At 47.4% G+C, this 17,740-nt stretch overlaps 1 protein-coding gene across 1 annotated transcript in view; it reads left to right on the forward strand.

The window, feature by feature from the left end:
• The first annotated feature begins 330 nt into the window (after positions 1-330).
• The window catches only part of Snx30 (sorting nexin family member 30), a 99,553-nt gene continuing 82,143 nt past the window's right edge, over positions 331-17,740 (forward strand). Inside the window, exon 1 of the mRNA XM_021161448.1 lies at positions 331-906. Coding sequence (XP_021017107.1) covers positions 751-906 — 156 coding nt within the window. The 5' untranslated portion in view covers positions 331-750. The remainder of the gene's footprint in view (positions 907-17,740) is intronic.

Raw genomic sequence — 17,740 nt, forward strand, 5'->3', positions numbered from 1 at the left:
CCCGAGGCCAGTATAGGAACCATCAATGCGTGAAAAACAACTAGGACCTCACGGTTCTTGCAGGAGACCTGGTTGGCTAAGTGTGCACGTCAGGACCATAAATCATTGGTAGCACACGCTATTTACGGATGCTCACGCTTCTGAGGTTTCGCCTTACATAAACCCCGCTTAGCTGCAGAAGCCAGTCGGTATGGGGACTTCAGTGTGGATTTGAAGACATACCACACTGCCTCTTTAAATGTCCTTCTAGTTTTTCTACTGGATGTTCTCTAGTTCCTCTGAGCCACGTAACCCTTTACGATACTAAGACACGCTCCACATTTTTATTTCTTTCTGCGTGTGCAGTGTGGCTGGAAGATCCTAATTCACGCGGATGCTTTCTGAGCCCCCAGCAAAGCTGCCAGTGGGCGCACTTCCTGCCGGGAGGTGGGCGGGGCGGGCCACCTCCTCTTTCAAGCCCCGCCCCACCCTGCGTCCCGCCCTCCCTCCCGGCGGGCAGAAGCTCCGCGGGGGCGGGGCTGAGAGCCGTGGGCGGCGTGGCGCTGCTAGCAGGGCGCGGGGCCGGAGGTGCTGAGGATCGGCGCGGCTTAGCCCACGGAGCTGTGGTGTAACGCTCCGGAAAGCTCAGCCTCGCGGGCAGGAGAAGCATCGGGCGGAGGCGGCCACCACCGGCTAGTGCAGGGCCTCGGGCCGAGTGGGGCGGAGAGCTGCGGGAGTAAGCGGCGGCCCGGGTCCCGAGCGCTGCGCGCCATGGCGGGCGGGCCCCCCAAGGCCCTGCCGTCCACGGGGCCCCAGTCCTTGCGCGACATGCCGCACCCGCTAGCCGGCTCCAGCAGCGAGGAGGCCGTGGGAGGTGACAGCACGCCCAGCCCGGACCTACTGATGGCCCGCAGCTTCGGTGACAAGGTGGGGCGCTTGGGGCTGGGGACTCCTGGGGCGGAGCGGGAGAAGGATGGATCCAGGACCACCCCTGACACTGGGCCGCGCTCATCCTGGCGCCCCTTTCCCGGAGGTTAGGCGTGCTTTGGCCCCAACAGCCCTTGGCCAAAGCCTGTCCTCTCACTGCCCCCGCGGGGTCGCAGCTGCAGGCTAAGCGGCCAGAGGGCATGTGTTTTCCCTGGCTGAGAGTGGCCCGGAGCGCGGGTGACAGCTGGTGGGGAGGGGTTCGGGTTGCAGCAAGCATGTGGGGACCCGGGGCGTGTGCTGCGGTACTTCGCCTCTGTGTCCCGAGAATGAGGTCCCTCACCCCTAGAGGGACTAGGTGCATTCCTTGAAGAGGAGCTGCAGAATAGGAATAACTTGTTGGCGCCTCCAGTTTCTCCGGACTGAAAAAAAAAAAAAAAAAGCAAGAGTTAATGGCTAATGGTTTTCCGGGGTGGGTCTGAGCAGCCTTGCTCTTCTTCTCCCCAGTCGGTCATGTGGGGAGTGATCTTTGTTTAGGTTTGCTGTTTGCCCCAGGAGTCACCTGACTCCGACCTCAGCGGCGGCTAGAGGAGAGTCTCTGGTTTTCTGTCTAGGGCTTCATTCACCTCTTATAGCGAACCACATTGATTAGGTTTGGCACTGGCTGGTTTTGTGGTTGAGGGAAAGCAAGCTCGCCCTTTGACCTTCTTTGTGCAGAGGGAGGCTCTTGGTCGTTTTGCTATAGTCTCCTGCTGCTTTGAGAGACAGCAAAGTCCCGTGAGGAGGAGGAAGAGATTGCATCTCCCCCCCTCCCCGCCCCCATCTCCATTTCAGCTGTGACCAGGATTTTGAGCAGCGATTGTATCTGCGCGCCTGCTGCCACTAAGTCATGAGTTGCAGACATTCCAATTGTTCTTAGCACTTGAGATCAGGGTTTCTTCCTCCTATTAAAATAGTAAATGTATTCTTCCTTTCTCTAGTATTAATGGAATTAATGGAATTGGGACACTTAACTTTTCTTCTTCTCTTAGATGGGAAGGCATATGGGAGGTAACATTTCCTATGGGAGAGTGTGACTTGCTGGGCCTAAGCTCTCAGAATGACCGAGGAGTGATAGGGATTTATAAAGCATAAGCTAATGAAATGGATAAATTGAACAGCTCAAAATATGTTCTTGCGTTCACACTGGTACCTCTGTGGTCGTTGCTTTTTCTAGATTTTAAGATTATGTGAAAACATAGGCAGCTTGCAAACCCTCCCTTATGTTTGACATTCAAAGAGTGATCGTTGAATGCCTGAATGATAATTTTTTTCTTATTATTAGCAGAGAAATTGATTTTGAATGGATGTAGAATGGGAACTAAGGTTAAATCTCAGTTCTCTGTAGGAAATTGAATTATTTCCTTACTGCTGTGTAAGAGATTACTTCAGAATTTAGCACCTGAAAATGCTGTCTGTGAGTCAGGAAGCTGGGAGGTTCTGAGTAAGACCTTCAGGATGCTGCCATCATCTGAAGGCTGGGTTGGGAGGACTCTAACGTCACTTCTAGGCTCACTCCCGTGGTTCTTCACAGGCCACAGTAGAGAAGATGATCCAAGACAGCCCCAGACTCCAGCCATCCCTGTAAATATTGATCCTCAAAGTGACATACTCTGCTGGATTCTGTTGCTTATAGAGGGACACTGGCACAGTGTGGGAAGAGGGTGTGAATCCTAGAGAATAACAGGAAATGGAGATCACTGAGGCCATCTTGGAGCCTGGCTTCTAGTCTACAGTGCGTGTGTTATGAATTGAGCCCGTGGCACGTGCTCTACCACAGGGCTATATCCCTTGCCTCACATATAGCTGTTTTGAATATTTGACTATTTCCTTGTGGTCCAGTCTTGGATAGTTAATTCAGAAGTGCAGCCAGTTTACTAGTAAGTACTTGGGAAGGTTAAGTGCTCTGTCCCACTACGATCTGGTTGGCTGGCAGTAAGGCCCTTGCCTGATTATGTATGGTCTCCTCCACAGGATCTACTCTTTGAGAGCTTTGAAGGCACTATTATTAATTATTTAACATTAATTTAATAAATATCCTAACAACTGTAGAGAGCATCTAAATGACCCAAGCCTCCAGGGCCCAATTTACAGTCAGCCACTTTTCCTCAGAGGCTAAGCCTTCTAGTTTCTCTCTGATTTCGAGTAGTGTTCTCTTATTTTGGTATACATGTATCCTCATACAATTTTTAAAACGAGACTTATTTTGTATGTGTATGTGTCTGGGTGTGTGCTTCTGTGTGAATGGATACAGGGTGTGTGCAGGTCCTTCAGAGGCCAGAAGGGGGTGTTGGTTTGCCTGGAGTTGGAGTTATAGGCTCTGTGGGCCTCCTGACATGGGTGCTGGTGGCTGAACTCAGTTCCTCTGGACAAGTAGGAAGTTCTTAAACTGCTGAGCCATCTCTCCAACCCCTCCCAAGTATTAGTAAAGAGAAGCTAGCAAGCTGCAGAAACGAGGACAGTTTTGGGGGGAGCTCCCTGGCCCATCCTCATCTTGTTTAGGTATCATAAGTGCCCCTTGGAGGGCAGGAGGTAGCATCAGGTGCTATGTTCAGTCTTGTGAGAAGAGGCCTTTTTCCCTGCCTCTTTAGACATTGGGGTTTCACCCCAGACAACGATTTAGGGTTGGCTCTGGGTGAGGAGCATGAAGGCGTTGGCAGGCTGGAGACAGTGTCAGGTTATTGCCCAGAAGGGAATTGCTTTCTCTGGCTTCAGATGGCGTTGCTAGCAGTGTAGCTGACACTTCCGAATGGCCTTTTTTGTTCTGGGTATAGGAAAGTGTGGTGGGTGCTCCATCCACCTCCTTCTCACACCATCCAAATGGCAGTGCAGTGGGAAGAATTCTTGTCTACTGAGGGCTGGATGGATGCGTCCTTCTGATGGCTACCCAAATCCACCAGGCTATGCATCCCTTCATTTTCCCTCTCCAGCTAGAATGTAAATAAAACCACTTGACCTATTTTTGGGCTGTTTACCTTTGTCCATGTCTTCTGAGCAGTATCTTTGTGATTCAGCCTCCTGCCTGTGTGTTCATTCTGAAACTGAATACTTGACCCCTCTCAGCCTCTAGTCCTCAGGACTTCTCCACACACCTCCACCTTCTTCACCACCTACTTCCTGACCTTCCTGCCACCGAGGTGTTGCTTTCTTTTACATTTCAATCATTGAGTTTGGGAAATCCAGATCTTCCCCTGTCATCTTTGATAGCTTTTCTTTAAACCTTTAACTTTCTAAAAAATTACATACTTTATGTGAATTGGCGTTTTTCCTGCATGTATGTCTGTGTGAAGATGTCAGATTCCCTGGAACTGGAGTTACAAACAGTTGTGAGCTGCCCATGTGGGTGCTGGGGATTGAACCCAGGTCCTGTGGAAGAGCAGCCAGTGCTTTTAACATCTCTTCTAGCCTCCTAAACCTTTAACTTTTAAACCCAGTGCTATACAGTGAATTCAAGACTGAATAGCCAGGAGACCCTGTCTTAAAACAAACCACCACCACCAAAACCTCAAGTAATAATAATAATTACATATTTAAATAAAGCGAGCTAATATAGTGAGTCACATAGCCAGTTCTCAGCCAGCAGTCTGGCAGTGCAGCCTTGACTTCTTCCTGCTCAAGACCTTGGACTGTCCTCATGGCAGGCAGAGTGAAGGCCAGTGCTCTCAAGGGTCCTTCCAGGCCCACAGAATCAGGCTACTCCTGACTCAGCTGGCCTTCTTCAGGCCTCTCTCCATTGTGCCCTCCACCTGACATTCATCACAGACACATCCACTTGCCACTTCCCTCATTTCCTTAAGTCTATTCAAGTCTCAAATTCTCATAAAGGCCTACCCAAGTCCGGTTCCCATCAGCCAGTGGTCCCGAAGTCCCCTTCCCGCCCTGCTACCTTCCTTCTACAATACTTGCTGCAGAACCGTGCAGATTCTGAGAACGGGAATTTTGCAGCTTTAGTAAATACTCTTGGTTCCTAGAACAGTACTTGACTCCCCGAACTCTTTTCTGGATGAACAGAAAGAATGATGCGTGCCTCCAAGGAGCAGCGTGGGGCCACTCGGATGGCTGAGAGCTTGCCTAGCTTGTCCTAGGCTGGAGTCCAGACCCCACCAGAGATGAGTAGGACACGATGGCAGTATACACACGGTATCCACACTGTGCTATACTGGGAGGGGAGGCAGGAGCAGGAGTTTAAGATCATCCTTGGCGGAGAGTTCAAGGCCAGCAAGGGAATGGGGTTTGGGGATGAGCAGATGGCTCTGCTCAGAAAGTGCCTGCAGTGCAAGCATGGGGACTTGAACTCGGGTCTCCTGCATCCATATAAAGGACAGTTGCACACATCATGACTCTGGGAACAGGACAGGATGATCTTTATGACACACAGCCAGTCTAGCGGAACTGGTGAACTTCAGGTTCAGCAAGAGACTGTCTCAAAAAACAAGTTGGAGCTTGCTGGATATACTGGTGCACACCTGTAACCCCAGCACTCTGGAGGCCGAGACTGGTGGATCTCTGATCTGGAAGCTGGAAACCATAGTGGTGGGGACCGTGACTGAGGACACCCACCGTTAACCTCTGACCCCCACACTGCACACACAGACATGTATGTGCATCATTCTTTTATTTTTTTTTATTTTGAGACAGGTTCTTGCTATGTAGATCTGCTGGGCTGGTCTTGAACTCCCTGCCTCTGCCTCCTAGTGTTAGGGATTAAAGGTGTGGATCCCCACGCCTAGCTATGATTGTTAGTCTTTTTTCCACTGGTGTATGTGGATGCACTTGTGTGCATGAGATCAAAGAACGCCTTTTTGAGTCCCTTTTCCCTTGCCTCTTTGAGGCAGGGTTTCTTGTTTCTGTGGTGCTACTTAATCCAGGTTGGCTGGGCTGTGAGCTTCTGGGCCATTCTCCTGTCTCCACCCTCACCTCCACCCCCTATCTGGAGGTGCTGTGATGACACCAGGTGAGAGACACCAGGCTTTCTTAAGTGGGCTCCTGAGGATCGAATTCTAGTTATGGGCTGGCAGAATAAGTGCCAAGTGCTTTTTACCTGCTGAGCCATTTTGTTAGCACCTAGTTAAGATTCTTTTAAAAGAGCATAAAACAAAACAAAACAAAAAAGCAAGCTGGCCTTAGGAAAGTGTACAAGCTTTGCTATTGAAGGGACCCAGATATTTTTGGCTTTAGGCATGGCTAGAATAGGTGCTGATGATGCTGGGAATCTGTCACTTGCAACAAGGGTCCCTCTTTCTGATAGTTTCGGCAAAGCTCTGTCTTGGCTGGAATTGGGTCGGATACCCACACCCATGCTTGTGACTGATCAGGCAGAGCTAGCTAGAATCCAGTTACCTTTGGCTTGAGGGACTTTAAAAAGTGAAATATACAAATTAAGTGTATTTAGAAATGTGCCTGTGGAATGTGAAGAGTTAGACATTACTTTTGTCAGTGGAGGGATAAGATCAACGTTCATGCTCCTAACCCTACATGTTAAGACATTGGATACTAATATTTTAGAAGCACCTCCATGATCAGGCAGGAAGATGATGACTTCCAAAGTCAACTGGGATGGGAGAAGAGCTCAGTGGAGACCTTACTGTTGTGCATGAGACCCTGTGCGTGAATTCCTAGTCACACACACACACACACACACACACACACACACACACACACAGAGAGAGAGAGAGAGAGAGAGAGAAGAGGAGAAAACATTAAAGAAGAATGTTTCTGTTACCAGAGAGAAGAGTGTATTGGGCAAGAAGGAAGCAATGAGTATTCACTGGAGATATTCCACTACTTTGTCATTTGATGTGTATGTGTGTGTGTGTCTAATTGTGTCTCTGTGTGGATATCCTTGGTCATCTTCAGTAACACTCCACTTTTTTTTTTTTATAAAGATTTAATTATTTTATTTATATACGTACACTGTAGCAGTCTTCAGACACACCAGAAGAGGGCATCAGATCCCATCACAGATGGTGTGAGCCACCATGTGGTTGCTGGGAATTGAACTCAGGACCTCTGGAAGAGCAGTCAGTGCTCTTAACCACTGAGTCATCTCCAGCCCATATTTCACCTTTTTAAATTTAGTTTTGTTTTTGTCAGATGGTGGTGACACACACCTTTAATCCCAGGATAGCTAGGGCTACACAGAGAAACCGTGTCTCGAAAAACCAAAAGAAAGAGAAAAGAAGTAAAAAACAAAACAAAAACAGAGACAGGGTCACACTAGTCAGGTCTGCTTGTCTTATAACTTACTATGTAAGCCAGCCTGGCCTCGAACTCACAGACATCCACCTGCCTCTGCCCCTCAAGTGCAGGGATTAAAGGCCTGTGCCATTACCCCTGGCCTCTCCTTGTTTAGTAATTAAATTTTATTTTATATGTATGCATATTTTGCCTGCTTGTATTTTTGTTTTGCGTGTGTGCCTGGTACCCAAGGAGTCAGCAGAGGGTGTTGTCACCCCTAGGTCTGGATTTACAGACGGTTGTGAGCTGCCATGTGGGCGCTGGAAACTGAACCCTGGGTCCTCTGGAAGAGCAGCCAGTTCTTTTAACCATTGAGCTATCTCTCAGGTCTCTTAACATTTTTAAAATTATTATTTCATCTCTTATTTTCTTATTATTTACCTTATGATCCTGGACTTCGGTTTAGCTAGAATGGCTGTCCAGTGAGGACCGTCTGTCCCCTGGGTTACACTTAGATCACTAGCTTTGAGATAATGCCAGTTCAGTGATGTACTAGGCAAACTCAGAACAATCAAGATGGGGTAATACACATAATAAAAAAGTCTGTCACAGCAAAGCAGACTAACTTAGATTAATACAGTATTTTGGCTGTAGAGAATGGTGTTGCAGTGAACAGGGAGTTAGTGAGTGAGAACAGGAATGTTTTTTTAATCTTCCTTCCTTCCTTCCTTCCTTCCTTCCTTCCTTCCTTCCTTCCTTCCTTCCTTTTTCTTTATTTCTTTTTTGGGTGACAGGTTTTTTGCTATGTAACCCTGGCTGTCCTGGGTAGACAGGCTATGTAGATCAGGCTGGCCTCAAACTTACCGAGATCTACCTGTGTCTGTCTCCCAAGTACTGGTATGAAAGTCTTTTGATTCCACATCTGAGTCAGGTTTTTAGCGATACTGGGATCAGGTGTGTGCCACTGTGCCTGGCTTTGTTCCAAAATCTTACAAATCGTAATGGCTAACTTTTCAGATTTGGGGTCATTTCCCATCACTTTTTAGACTTTCATAGTTTCAGGTTAGGGATGATCAACCTACAGTGGGCTACTGCACCTTAGAGAATGCTGAGTGCCCCATTTAAAGTGAGACCACTGGGGTGCGATGTCTGTGTAATTAATCCCAGCATCCCTACAGCAAGCTAGGGGGCAGAGAAGACAGGAGACTCACCTGGAACCTGGAGGGTCAGCTAGTCAGGAGTCCAGAGTGGCAGAAACAGTAGAGGCCTCAACACAGTGGAAGGAGAGAAACTGCTCCTGAATGTTGTCCTCTGACCTCCACACATGTACCATGGAATATACACGTGAGCATTCGCACACACTAACAATGATAAAGTTAAATGTAAGAACACCCTTATAACATGACCAAAATTTAGTTGGAGAAATGGAGGCATTTTACCATTAACTTTGTCTAGGCCACAGAGTTAAGTACCAGTCACATCCACTGTAACTATCTGTTGGCGTCTCCTCACTGGACAGGGAACACTCACCAAGTAGACCTCTGTTTACCTTCACCTATACCCGCAGCATCCAGCCCAGAGCTGGGCACACTGCTCAAGAGATAAGAGTGTGATAAGGGCTGCAGTGACCTCTACAGATAGGTCACATGCTTTCTGGGCTCTGTCAGTCCTCAAACCGAACTGCTGAGGCATTCTCCTGAATAGCCCTGGCTCCTGACTCTGCCCTCTGTACACACAGGAGAATGCACGCACAAATGACACTGGATTTCATTGGCTGCTCTGGTGGTCAAATGAAGGACCCAGAGCCTGTGGTTAGCAAGCTTCAGTGCTCATAGATCGCCAGTGTTCCTTGGCCAAGCTGATGTCTCTGTACTCACTTTGCTTTGAGAAGCTCTTGTCTCTCATGGAACATCTGACTTCCCCGCAGTTCTCAATTCCCAGGCCACTTTGGTGTCCTGCCTTCCCTTTACTGCCAACAAACACCCTCTGTGTCTAAGCTCTGATTTTTTTTTTTTTTCTTGCTGTGCATCCCTAGCTGGTTTGCTACTTGCTGTGTAGCCCAAGCTAGCCTACAACTCCCTGAAACACGTTGTCTAAGTTCTAAGCTCAGCTTCTTCATCCTGCAGTCCCCTTCATTCATCCTGAACTCATCCTGTTCAGATTGACAGTGATTGCTCATTTGAATGAAGTTTCCCAGGGCAGTGTTCATCTGAGCAGGTTTCTTTCAGTGGTGAGCTTTGGACAAACTCTGCCCTGAGATAACTCATTACCGCCACATTCTAGTCTTCTAAACACATCACTAGCACCCTTGCTACTTAGCTGAGTCCTCCTCCTCCGGGAAGATACAGATCATTCTCAGTCCCTTGGACCAGGAGGCCAGTCCCTACTTCACCAACTAGAGTCAGCTGAATCCTTGCCAATCCTTTCTCCCCAGGCAACAAGAAGGAAAGAGAGAACAGCTGACACACATATTAGTGCACTGAGAGGGCCTCAGGCCCTTCCCACCCATGTCCTCTCTGACCATCTTCCACCTTAAGATGCTCAAAATCCATGTGCGTGCTTCAGACTCTTAGTCATTTACTGCTAGCACTGACAGTTCTTCCCCACCTCCCACCTTTGGAGCTTTGCCCAAGCCACTGAGGAAGTGGGGCTGTCTTCACACCCCCACTTGACTCCCAAAAGCCTCCTTAAGCCTCAAGGACCAGATGAGCACATAGTGCTTGCTACCTAAGCCCACTTGTAGCCAAGCACAAATAACCTGAATAATGGGACTCACACACTAGCTTTGGACACTCCCAAGATTTTTACTACACACATACACACACTTATTAGCCCTGGCTGCCTTGGAGCTCACTCTGTAGACTAGGCTGGCTTCAGAGATCTTTCTGTCTCTGCCTCTCTAGTGCTGGGATTAAAGGCGTGTGCCACCACAGCCCAGATTCACTTCATATTTTAAGCTGTTTTTTTTTTTTTTTTTTAATGTAAAGCAGTATCAACAGAAGAAAACTGGCTCCCAGGACCAGGAAGACATGTTAGGTGCTAAACAAGCTGGCTCCAGAATTCAAACACTCTTGCCTTCTCTTTCTCTTCTAGTTTACTTACCTCTGACTTTTATTTTATTTTGAGTTGGGTCTCACTATGTAGCTTTATTTGTCCTAGGACTTGCTTTGTAGATTATACTGGTATTGAACTCACAGAGATCTCCCATGCCTCTGCCTCCCAAATGTTGGGGTTAAAGGCCTACGCCACCATGCCTGGCTCTGACTTCATTCTTAAGTAGGCACTCTGCATTTTGGGAAACAATTGACCCCAATCCAATAGAAAGATATTTCCCTCAGTATCTAATAAATCTTGGGAAAGACTAGGGGTTCCCCCATGTCACTTGCCCACTAAGGACTGTATTTTGGTATTAGAAGACCTTGGTTAGATGGCCAGAATACAGGATTAAGCCAGAGGTCAGGTCGCTCCCCTGCTCCCCCGCTTCCTCTTTCCGAGAAGCTGGTCAGGCTGCTTCCTATCCTGAGAGGAACAGCCCTGTTGCTCTGCTAGAGTCCACAGAAGTGACTGGATTCTACTAAGGTTAAGGTCAACTTCTTCACTGACCCTCCAGTCCTGAGGACGATGGGAGCTTCTGTTACTGCTGCTCTTGGTGACATCATCATGCCCCTCTTAGCTCCTCAGGTTTCTCATCACCTAGGCAACTAATTCCCTGTACTTCAAGTCCCTCAGATTGAAGTACCTTCTGTGTTTTTTGTTTTCTAATTGGACCACGACAGATGAATATACAAAAATGGGGAAAGAAAATGTGGAGGAACGTATCAAGGAATAAGAAAAGCTACCTTACCATACCGTGAATTCTCTTGATCTCACATTAACCCTGGGCTGGAAGTCTCTCTGTGACCCCTTTTACAGGCGAGGATGCATCAAAGCCATATTAGTGGAGCTGAGATTCAAAGCAAGCACCTGGCTTCAGAGCACACTAACACAGGGAGCTGAGCAAGGGCTTAGAGCTTAAGGGTTCTCAGGAGGGTAGGTGGGACCTGCTAGAGGCCAGATGAGATAAGAACTGGGAAGCATTTACCGGATTTAGCAATAAGGATGTCAAGGAGGACCCTGAACAGCAAAGCCAGAAAACAGATAACAGGAGGCTGGGGAGTAAGCCAGAGGTTACAAGTAGTGAGGACGGCAGCATGACTTCCTTATAAGTTTCTTTTCGAAGCACAATAACAAAAAGTACATACTTATATTCATGTATGTACTAAGTATGAGGTGGAGAGAAAGACCACCACGGAAATATTTTCTTGACTCTTAAGTTTGAGGATGTTCAGATGTAGATGGAAATGAGGCAGTTGGGAGTGTCTGCTGCCAGCTTTGTTTACTATGGCGAAGTTCCCCAGAGACTACGTGTTTTATCAGAAAAGATTTAAGCTACGAGTGTAGCCGAGTGGTAGATTGCATACATGCATATACAAAGCTCTGGGGGAATCAATGCCACACACACACACACACACACACACACACACACGCGCACACGCACACAAGGTTTAAGGGTACAACACCCACCTCTATCAGCTTACTGTGGAGGACCAGGAAACACAGCCTGTCCTTTCTAAAGGGAGGAGTCTTCGGCAGTCACTCAGCTCTTACATGTCACCATCCTGCAGTACTACCAATCTGGATGCCAAGTTCTCAGCACTTGAACTTTGGAGGTTGTAGAGACACAGATCATATTCATACTGTGGGAGAGAAAGACTCAGGTGAGGAAGAGAGTCTCTCCAAAAGTGGACAATACCCAGGATTGGCCATATCAACTCCTACTAAAACAGGAAAGAAAGGAGGGCTACACATTCCGACTGTGTAACTTAGAGAGGCCTATCCTATGGCTCTCAGGCGTGGTTGAGGTCATCAGTAGAGTGGGAAGGTAGGGGAAGGGCAAGAACGTGAGGGGCAGGCAGAAGCCTTCGGTCAGCTGCAGGGGCATGCGAGGGCTACTGTGGAAACAGGCACCCAGCACCTGTGAGCTACGCCTGTGATGATGCTCCAGCCGCCTCTGTTCTCTAGTCTTTGGGGAAAGGTGTGAACAAAAAACCAAGGTAACAGTGAAACGGGGCAGCTGCTGAGCTGGGCCTCATTACATAAAGCAGATGGGGCTGAGGCTGCCGTTCAGTGGTAGAACACTTGTCTAACATGCAGGAAGCCATGGGTTCAAGCCCCCAGCACCCCATAAACCATGTGTGGTGACATATCCCTGTAATCCAAGCACTCTGGAGGTAGAGTCAGGCAGATTAGAAGTTAAAGGCTGCCTCAGATTTATAGTTTGAGGCCAGCCTGGGTTACGTGATACCTTGTCACAGATAAGCAATAATACATAAATAGAGGCGGGTAGAGACGTTGGAGCTGCAGCTCAGGGTCCAGCAGCTCATGGTAGGCCCTAGGTTTTCTCCCTGGTACCACAAAGGGGGACACAAATGAAAGGAGGGGAGGGACATGAGGTTGGAGAAGCAGCATCCGTCACTACTGACTCAGATGGAAGGCAGGAGAGTAGGGCAGACCATGTGGTGGGTGTCTATGGAGTCAGTGGAGGTCAGCAAAGCCACCACAGGACATAGGACGGTGGTGACACCTACGAGACACCATGTGTTTCTGCTGGGCCTGCCCTCCTCGATGAGGCCTGGGTCACAAAGCCCAATTTTCTCTTTTCTGTCTTCTTTCAGACGCTGGCCAGAAGCTAAATATGCTTTTGCGATACCTTGGGCGTCTTAGTTTTCCCTCAGGCACCCTTCCCCACCGTGTGTCAGATCTCCAGGCTGAGTAAATGGAGTGGCTTTTTTCCTTTTTTTCTCTGCTTCATTCTCCTTCTCTCAGCAGCTTCGCTGAGTCTCACAGCTTGTCTCTTCTGGAGGTTTTTCTTTTAAAATTGTAATAAAATTGTGTGGAGCTTAAAAAAAAAAGGAAATGAAGCAAATAGTATGGAGATTTCTAAAGAATTAAAAGATGGAGTTAGCTGGTGACTCAGAGATCCCTCCTCTTCAAACACATTCCATGCAAAGCAAAGGGAACCACCTCCTCCTCAAATACCTGGACTCCGGCTGCAGAGATAGATGGCTCAGCAGTTAGGAGTTTGCTGCTCTTGCAGAAGACCCAGGGTTGGTTCCGAGCACCCACACGGCAGCTCACAACTGTCTGTAATTTCAGTTCCAGGAATCTGACTCCCTCTTTTGGCCTTCAGGTGCACAGTTTGCACTTGAGGCATGTTCGTTCGTGCAAACATTTGGAGACTGAGTTAGTCTCAGTCTGGTCTACATAGTGAATTCCAGGCCAGCCGGGGCAATAAAGTGAAACCTGTCTAAAAATCAAGAACATTTCAGAAGTGAAACAGGTACTGCACAACTCTACAGGGAGAGTGTGTGACTGAGCAGTCTTCCTGAGCACAGCTGGACCTTTGTCTCATGCTGGCGGCCTCTACAAGGGAAGGGGTGAAGCTATCATTAACCACTGGCTGAAGGCTGCTTGGGTGGTGAGTTTAGGCATTAATTAACAGTATTTTTCAAACTGCCTAGAGGGGAGACAGAGCAGGTTGAGCTGGAGAAACAGCCAGGCTCAGAAATGCAGGAGCTTGGTTGGTAGTTAGACCAGAGGGTGCCAGAGTGGTCAGCATGTGGGTGTACTGTCGGGTACTGGCAGCACCTGCTATCCTTACCATGAAGTTTATGTACAGGGAGTAACACTAAGAGGATGTGCCTCTGCCAAAGAAGCGAGTTTTTGACTCAGAGAATGAAGTAGGTGATTTCCTAACGAACAGAAATAAGAAACTCAGCCCCCCACCCCCACCCCCAGAGCCCAAAATGTAAATGTGCAGGCACTAAGTGTCAGTTGGTGAAGTGCCATTGAGAGGCCGGAGGGTGATGTGGCAGACCATTGGAGGAAGCTGTTGGGAGGCCAGCCAAGTGCTAAGTAAGGAACAGGAGGAGCGGGGCTGGTTTGTGGTTTTAAGTCCTGTTGATCAAGCCCCTAGAGCTGGGAGCAGATGGTTGGTGGTGGAGGTGGGGGTGAGTGTGTGTGTGTGTGTGTGTGTGTGTGTGTGGTGCAGTTCCACGGGGCTCCTCTCACTGGACTCTTGAGTGTGCCTTTTATTTGCTAATAATAGGAATACAGCTCCTGTTAAGTCAAGCAGAAGGGGAGGGGGTGGGTGATCCTCTTGACAGTCACAGCTGGAACCTCTGAATGCCACTGACGACGGGTCTCACCATCTCAGACGTGGGAACGTGGCAGCCTTTGCACCCCACACGTTTTACAGCCAGAGTGAATGGGGACCTGCCAACGCTGCCTGGCTTGGGCCATGTGCACCAAGTGGACCCTGAGAGTGAGAGGGACACTGATTGGCTTAACTTGGGCCAATCGTCTGTGGCTGTGGAGGAGTTTAATAGCTGGGTCTAGACGTTGGATGGATTGTAAAGGATCGCAGTGAGGGCATCTGCCAGCAGCGTGGGTGACTAGTAGGATGCTGATGGCAGAATTTGAGAAGACATAGGTCAGAAATAAAAGTATAGGCTTTCTAAGGCACATGATTTTTAAGAAGCTATATATTCTCATGCTATAGAATTCAGCCATGTGTGTGTATGTATGTATGTATATATGTATTGAGACAGGATCTTACTATGTAGACCAGGTTATCCTCAAATTCCCGCGAGTACTGAAATTAAAGGCTTACACCATCATGCCCAACATTTTTTTTTTAAAGATTTACTTATATTTAAATGTATATAATTGTGTCTGTGTTGGGGTGTGAGCACATTCATGTATGTGCCCATGGAGACCAGAAGAGGGCACTGAGTCCCCTGGAGCTGGAGTTACCATGGTTGTGAGACATCAACAGTGCTGAACCCAGGTCTTCTGAAAGACCTGGATGTGCTCTTAGCTGCAGAGCCGTCTCTCCAGGTCTATGATTTACTTGCTTTTAGGTAGAGTTTTGCATGTTGCCCAGGCTTTTCTTGAATTTTTAGGCCCAAGTGATCCTGTTCCTTCAGTTCCTCTGGTATTTGGCTCTATGGACACATGGCCCAATGCCTAGCCACAAAAATAAACTTTTTGAAAGTATACCATAGTAGTTTTCAGTATAATTTTGAGGTTGTACCTGATTCCAGAACAATTTCATGTCCCCAGAAGACCTCTGTGCCATGCGCAGGCATTCTTGAGTCTCTTGTTCCCAGCCACTGGCAGCTATAGATTCCTGAGTGTGTAGACTTGGTGCACAGGTGTTTCACGTCTGTAGCATCATAGGGTGTATGTGCCCTTGGGTCCAGCATCTGTCACTTACTCTGATGTTTTAAAGGGTCATCATGAGCACTTCCACTTGTTTGTCCCCCAAGCTTTACTGCAGTCTGACTGCCAAATCATGATATATATTGAAGACATGCAATACAATGTTTTGACATTCATGCATTGTGAAACCACCACATCAAGCTACTTAAAACATAAAACATTGAGCTGAGCAGTAGTGGCGCATGCCTTTAGTCTCAGCACTTGGGAGGTAGAGGCAGGCGGATTTCTGAGTTCGAGGCCAGCCTGGTCTATAGAGTGAGTTTCAGGACAGCAAGGGCTGCACAGAGAAACCCTGTCTCAAAAAACCAAGCCAAACCAAACCAAACCAAACCAAAACCAAACCAAACCAAACCAAACCAAACCAAACCAAACAAAAAAGCCTATAAAACATCCATCACTTCATATGTAGTTACCTTTTCTTGTTTTGGTAATGAGCAGGGACATTTGAGTATTCAGCAAATTTCAAATATAAAATACATGATTATGTGCCATAGTGACCATGCGGCATAGTAGGTCTCTCTGAGTTAATCATTTTGTAACAGGCAGTTTTTGTCTTTTGACTAGTACTTCCTCTTTCCCCTCATCTCTAGCCCTGGCATCACTGTCCCTTTATGAGTGATACTCATTTTACAAATATACCCTGTTTCTTTATCCTTTCCTCAGTTGATGGACACTAGGTTGTATTAGGCCTGTGTCCCTTTCCTCCCCCCACCCCCAAAGGATAATAAAGTAACCTATGTAATTTTCTATAATAGTTTTGATATGTTAGGTCAATGGTCATTTGTAAACTTATCTTTTATTCACCTGACGACATCTCTGCGGCTTACTTCTTCTGCCTGCTAACCTAGGCCTAGTACTGGAATCATCTAGCTGCCATATAATCTCATCTAGGCCTAGAATGTTTCCAGCTTCTGAGACTTGCTGCTGAGTAAGCTCACCCTTTCTAGCTCTTTCTGAACTCTGGATGGATGGTCAACTCAACTATCCTGGCTCAAACTCCTAGCTGACTGATTCAATCTGGCTTCTCTCTCAGCCTCTGACCGAATTGCCCAGCTTAACCTCAAAAACTAACTTTGGCAATTTGTTCTAGTCTTCTGGCTCCTTCCTCATTCTCTGGCTCATTCTGTCTTCACCTGTGTCTAGGATGTTTCCTCTTTAGCCTGTTTATCACTGCCTCCTCTTTCTAGTTCCTGCACTGCTCTCTTATGTCCCTTTCCTTTCCTCTTCTCATGAGTTGGGCAGATCCTATTCTGTCAAACCTTCCTCTGATTCGTCACCTTGCCTGCCACTCAACTAGACATCACTTTCAAACATGAGTGCTTCCTTCTACAAAGTAACTAACCTTCATTTGGGATTAAAGGTGTGTGCTAAGGGATGAGCCACACAATAAGTAGAAAAAGTATTTTTTCTTCAGTAAATCACAATCTCAGCCTCTTAGTGTGATCAAGTGTTCTGCAACAGTCATTCTAAGTAATTAATTCATTTTCAGAACTATCCAGGGGATTGAGCACATGACCTCACCTTGCTAGGTATATATAACCTTTGAGTTATATCTCCAGCCTTCTTTTTACTTCTTTTTTTTTTTTCCTTTTAAATTTCAAGACCAACTCTGACTAAGTTATTTAGAGCTCACAGTGTAGCCCAGGCTGGCCCTGAACTTGGCAGTCCTTCTGCCTCAACCTCTGCAGTAGCTGGGATTACAGCATTGCACCCCCAGGCCTACCCAGTTACTTTACTTCCAGCGTGATTTCTAGGGCCTTCCATGCCTTTCTTCTCCCCATCTCCAAACACTTTTCGCACATACAATACATTCCCATTGTTGTTCGGATCTTCAGAACATTGTTTGATAAAGAGAAACTGTACTTACCAAGTGGCAGCTCTCACCTTCCGTTGCTTGTCCCCTGATGACCCCTATTCTTGTTTTTGTGAGGTTTCGTTACGTAGCATCTTGAGGATGTGACCAGACAGTATTTGTCTCTTTGTGGCTTATTTTACCTAGCAGCATGCCTTCAAGGATCGTCCATGTTGTAACATAGACAGAAGGCCGAGTAGTATTCCATTGGACCTAGCCATTGTATCTTTATCTATTTATTAAGGGACAATGGGTTGTTTTTGCCTCTTGGCTGTTTTGAAAATACTACATTGAGCTGGGCTGGAGAGATGGCTCAGTGGTCACCAGCACCCACATGCATTACAGTGGGTGTAATTATATGATTCCAGGCTCACAACTGTTTGGAAGTTCAGTCCTGGGGGCTCTGACCTCGGCAGGGACTGCACACATGTGGAAGATCCTCACATT

The sequence above is a fragment of the Mus caroli genome, chromosome 4 (assembly GCF_900094665.2).
Source record: "Mus caroli chromosome 4, CAROLI_EIJ_v1.1, whole genome shotgun sequence".
Lineage (NCBI taxonomy): Eukaryota > Metazoa > Chordata > Mammalia > Rodentia > Muridae > Mus > Mus caroli.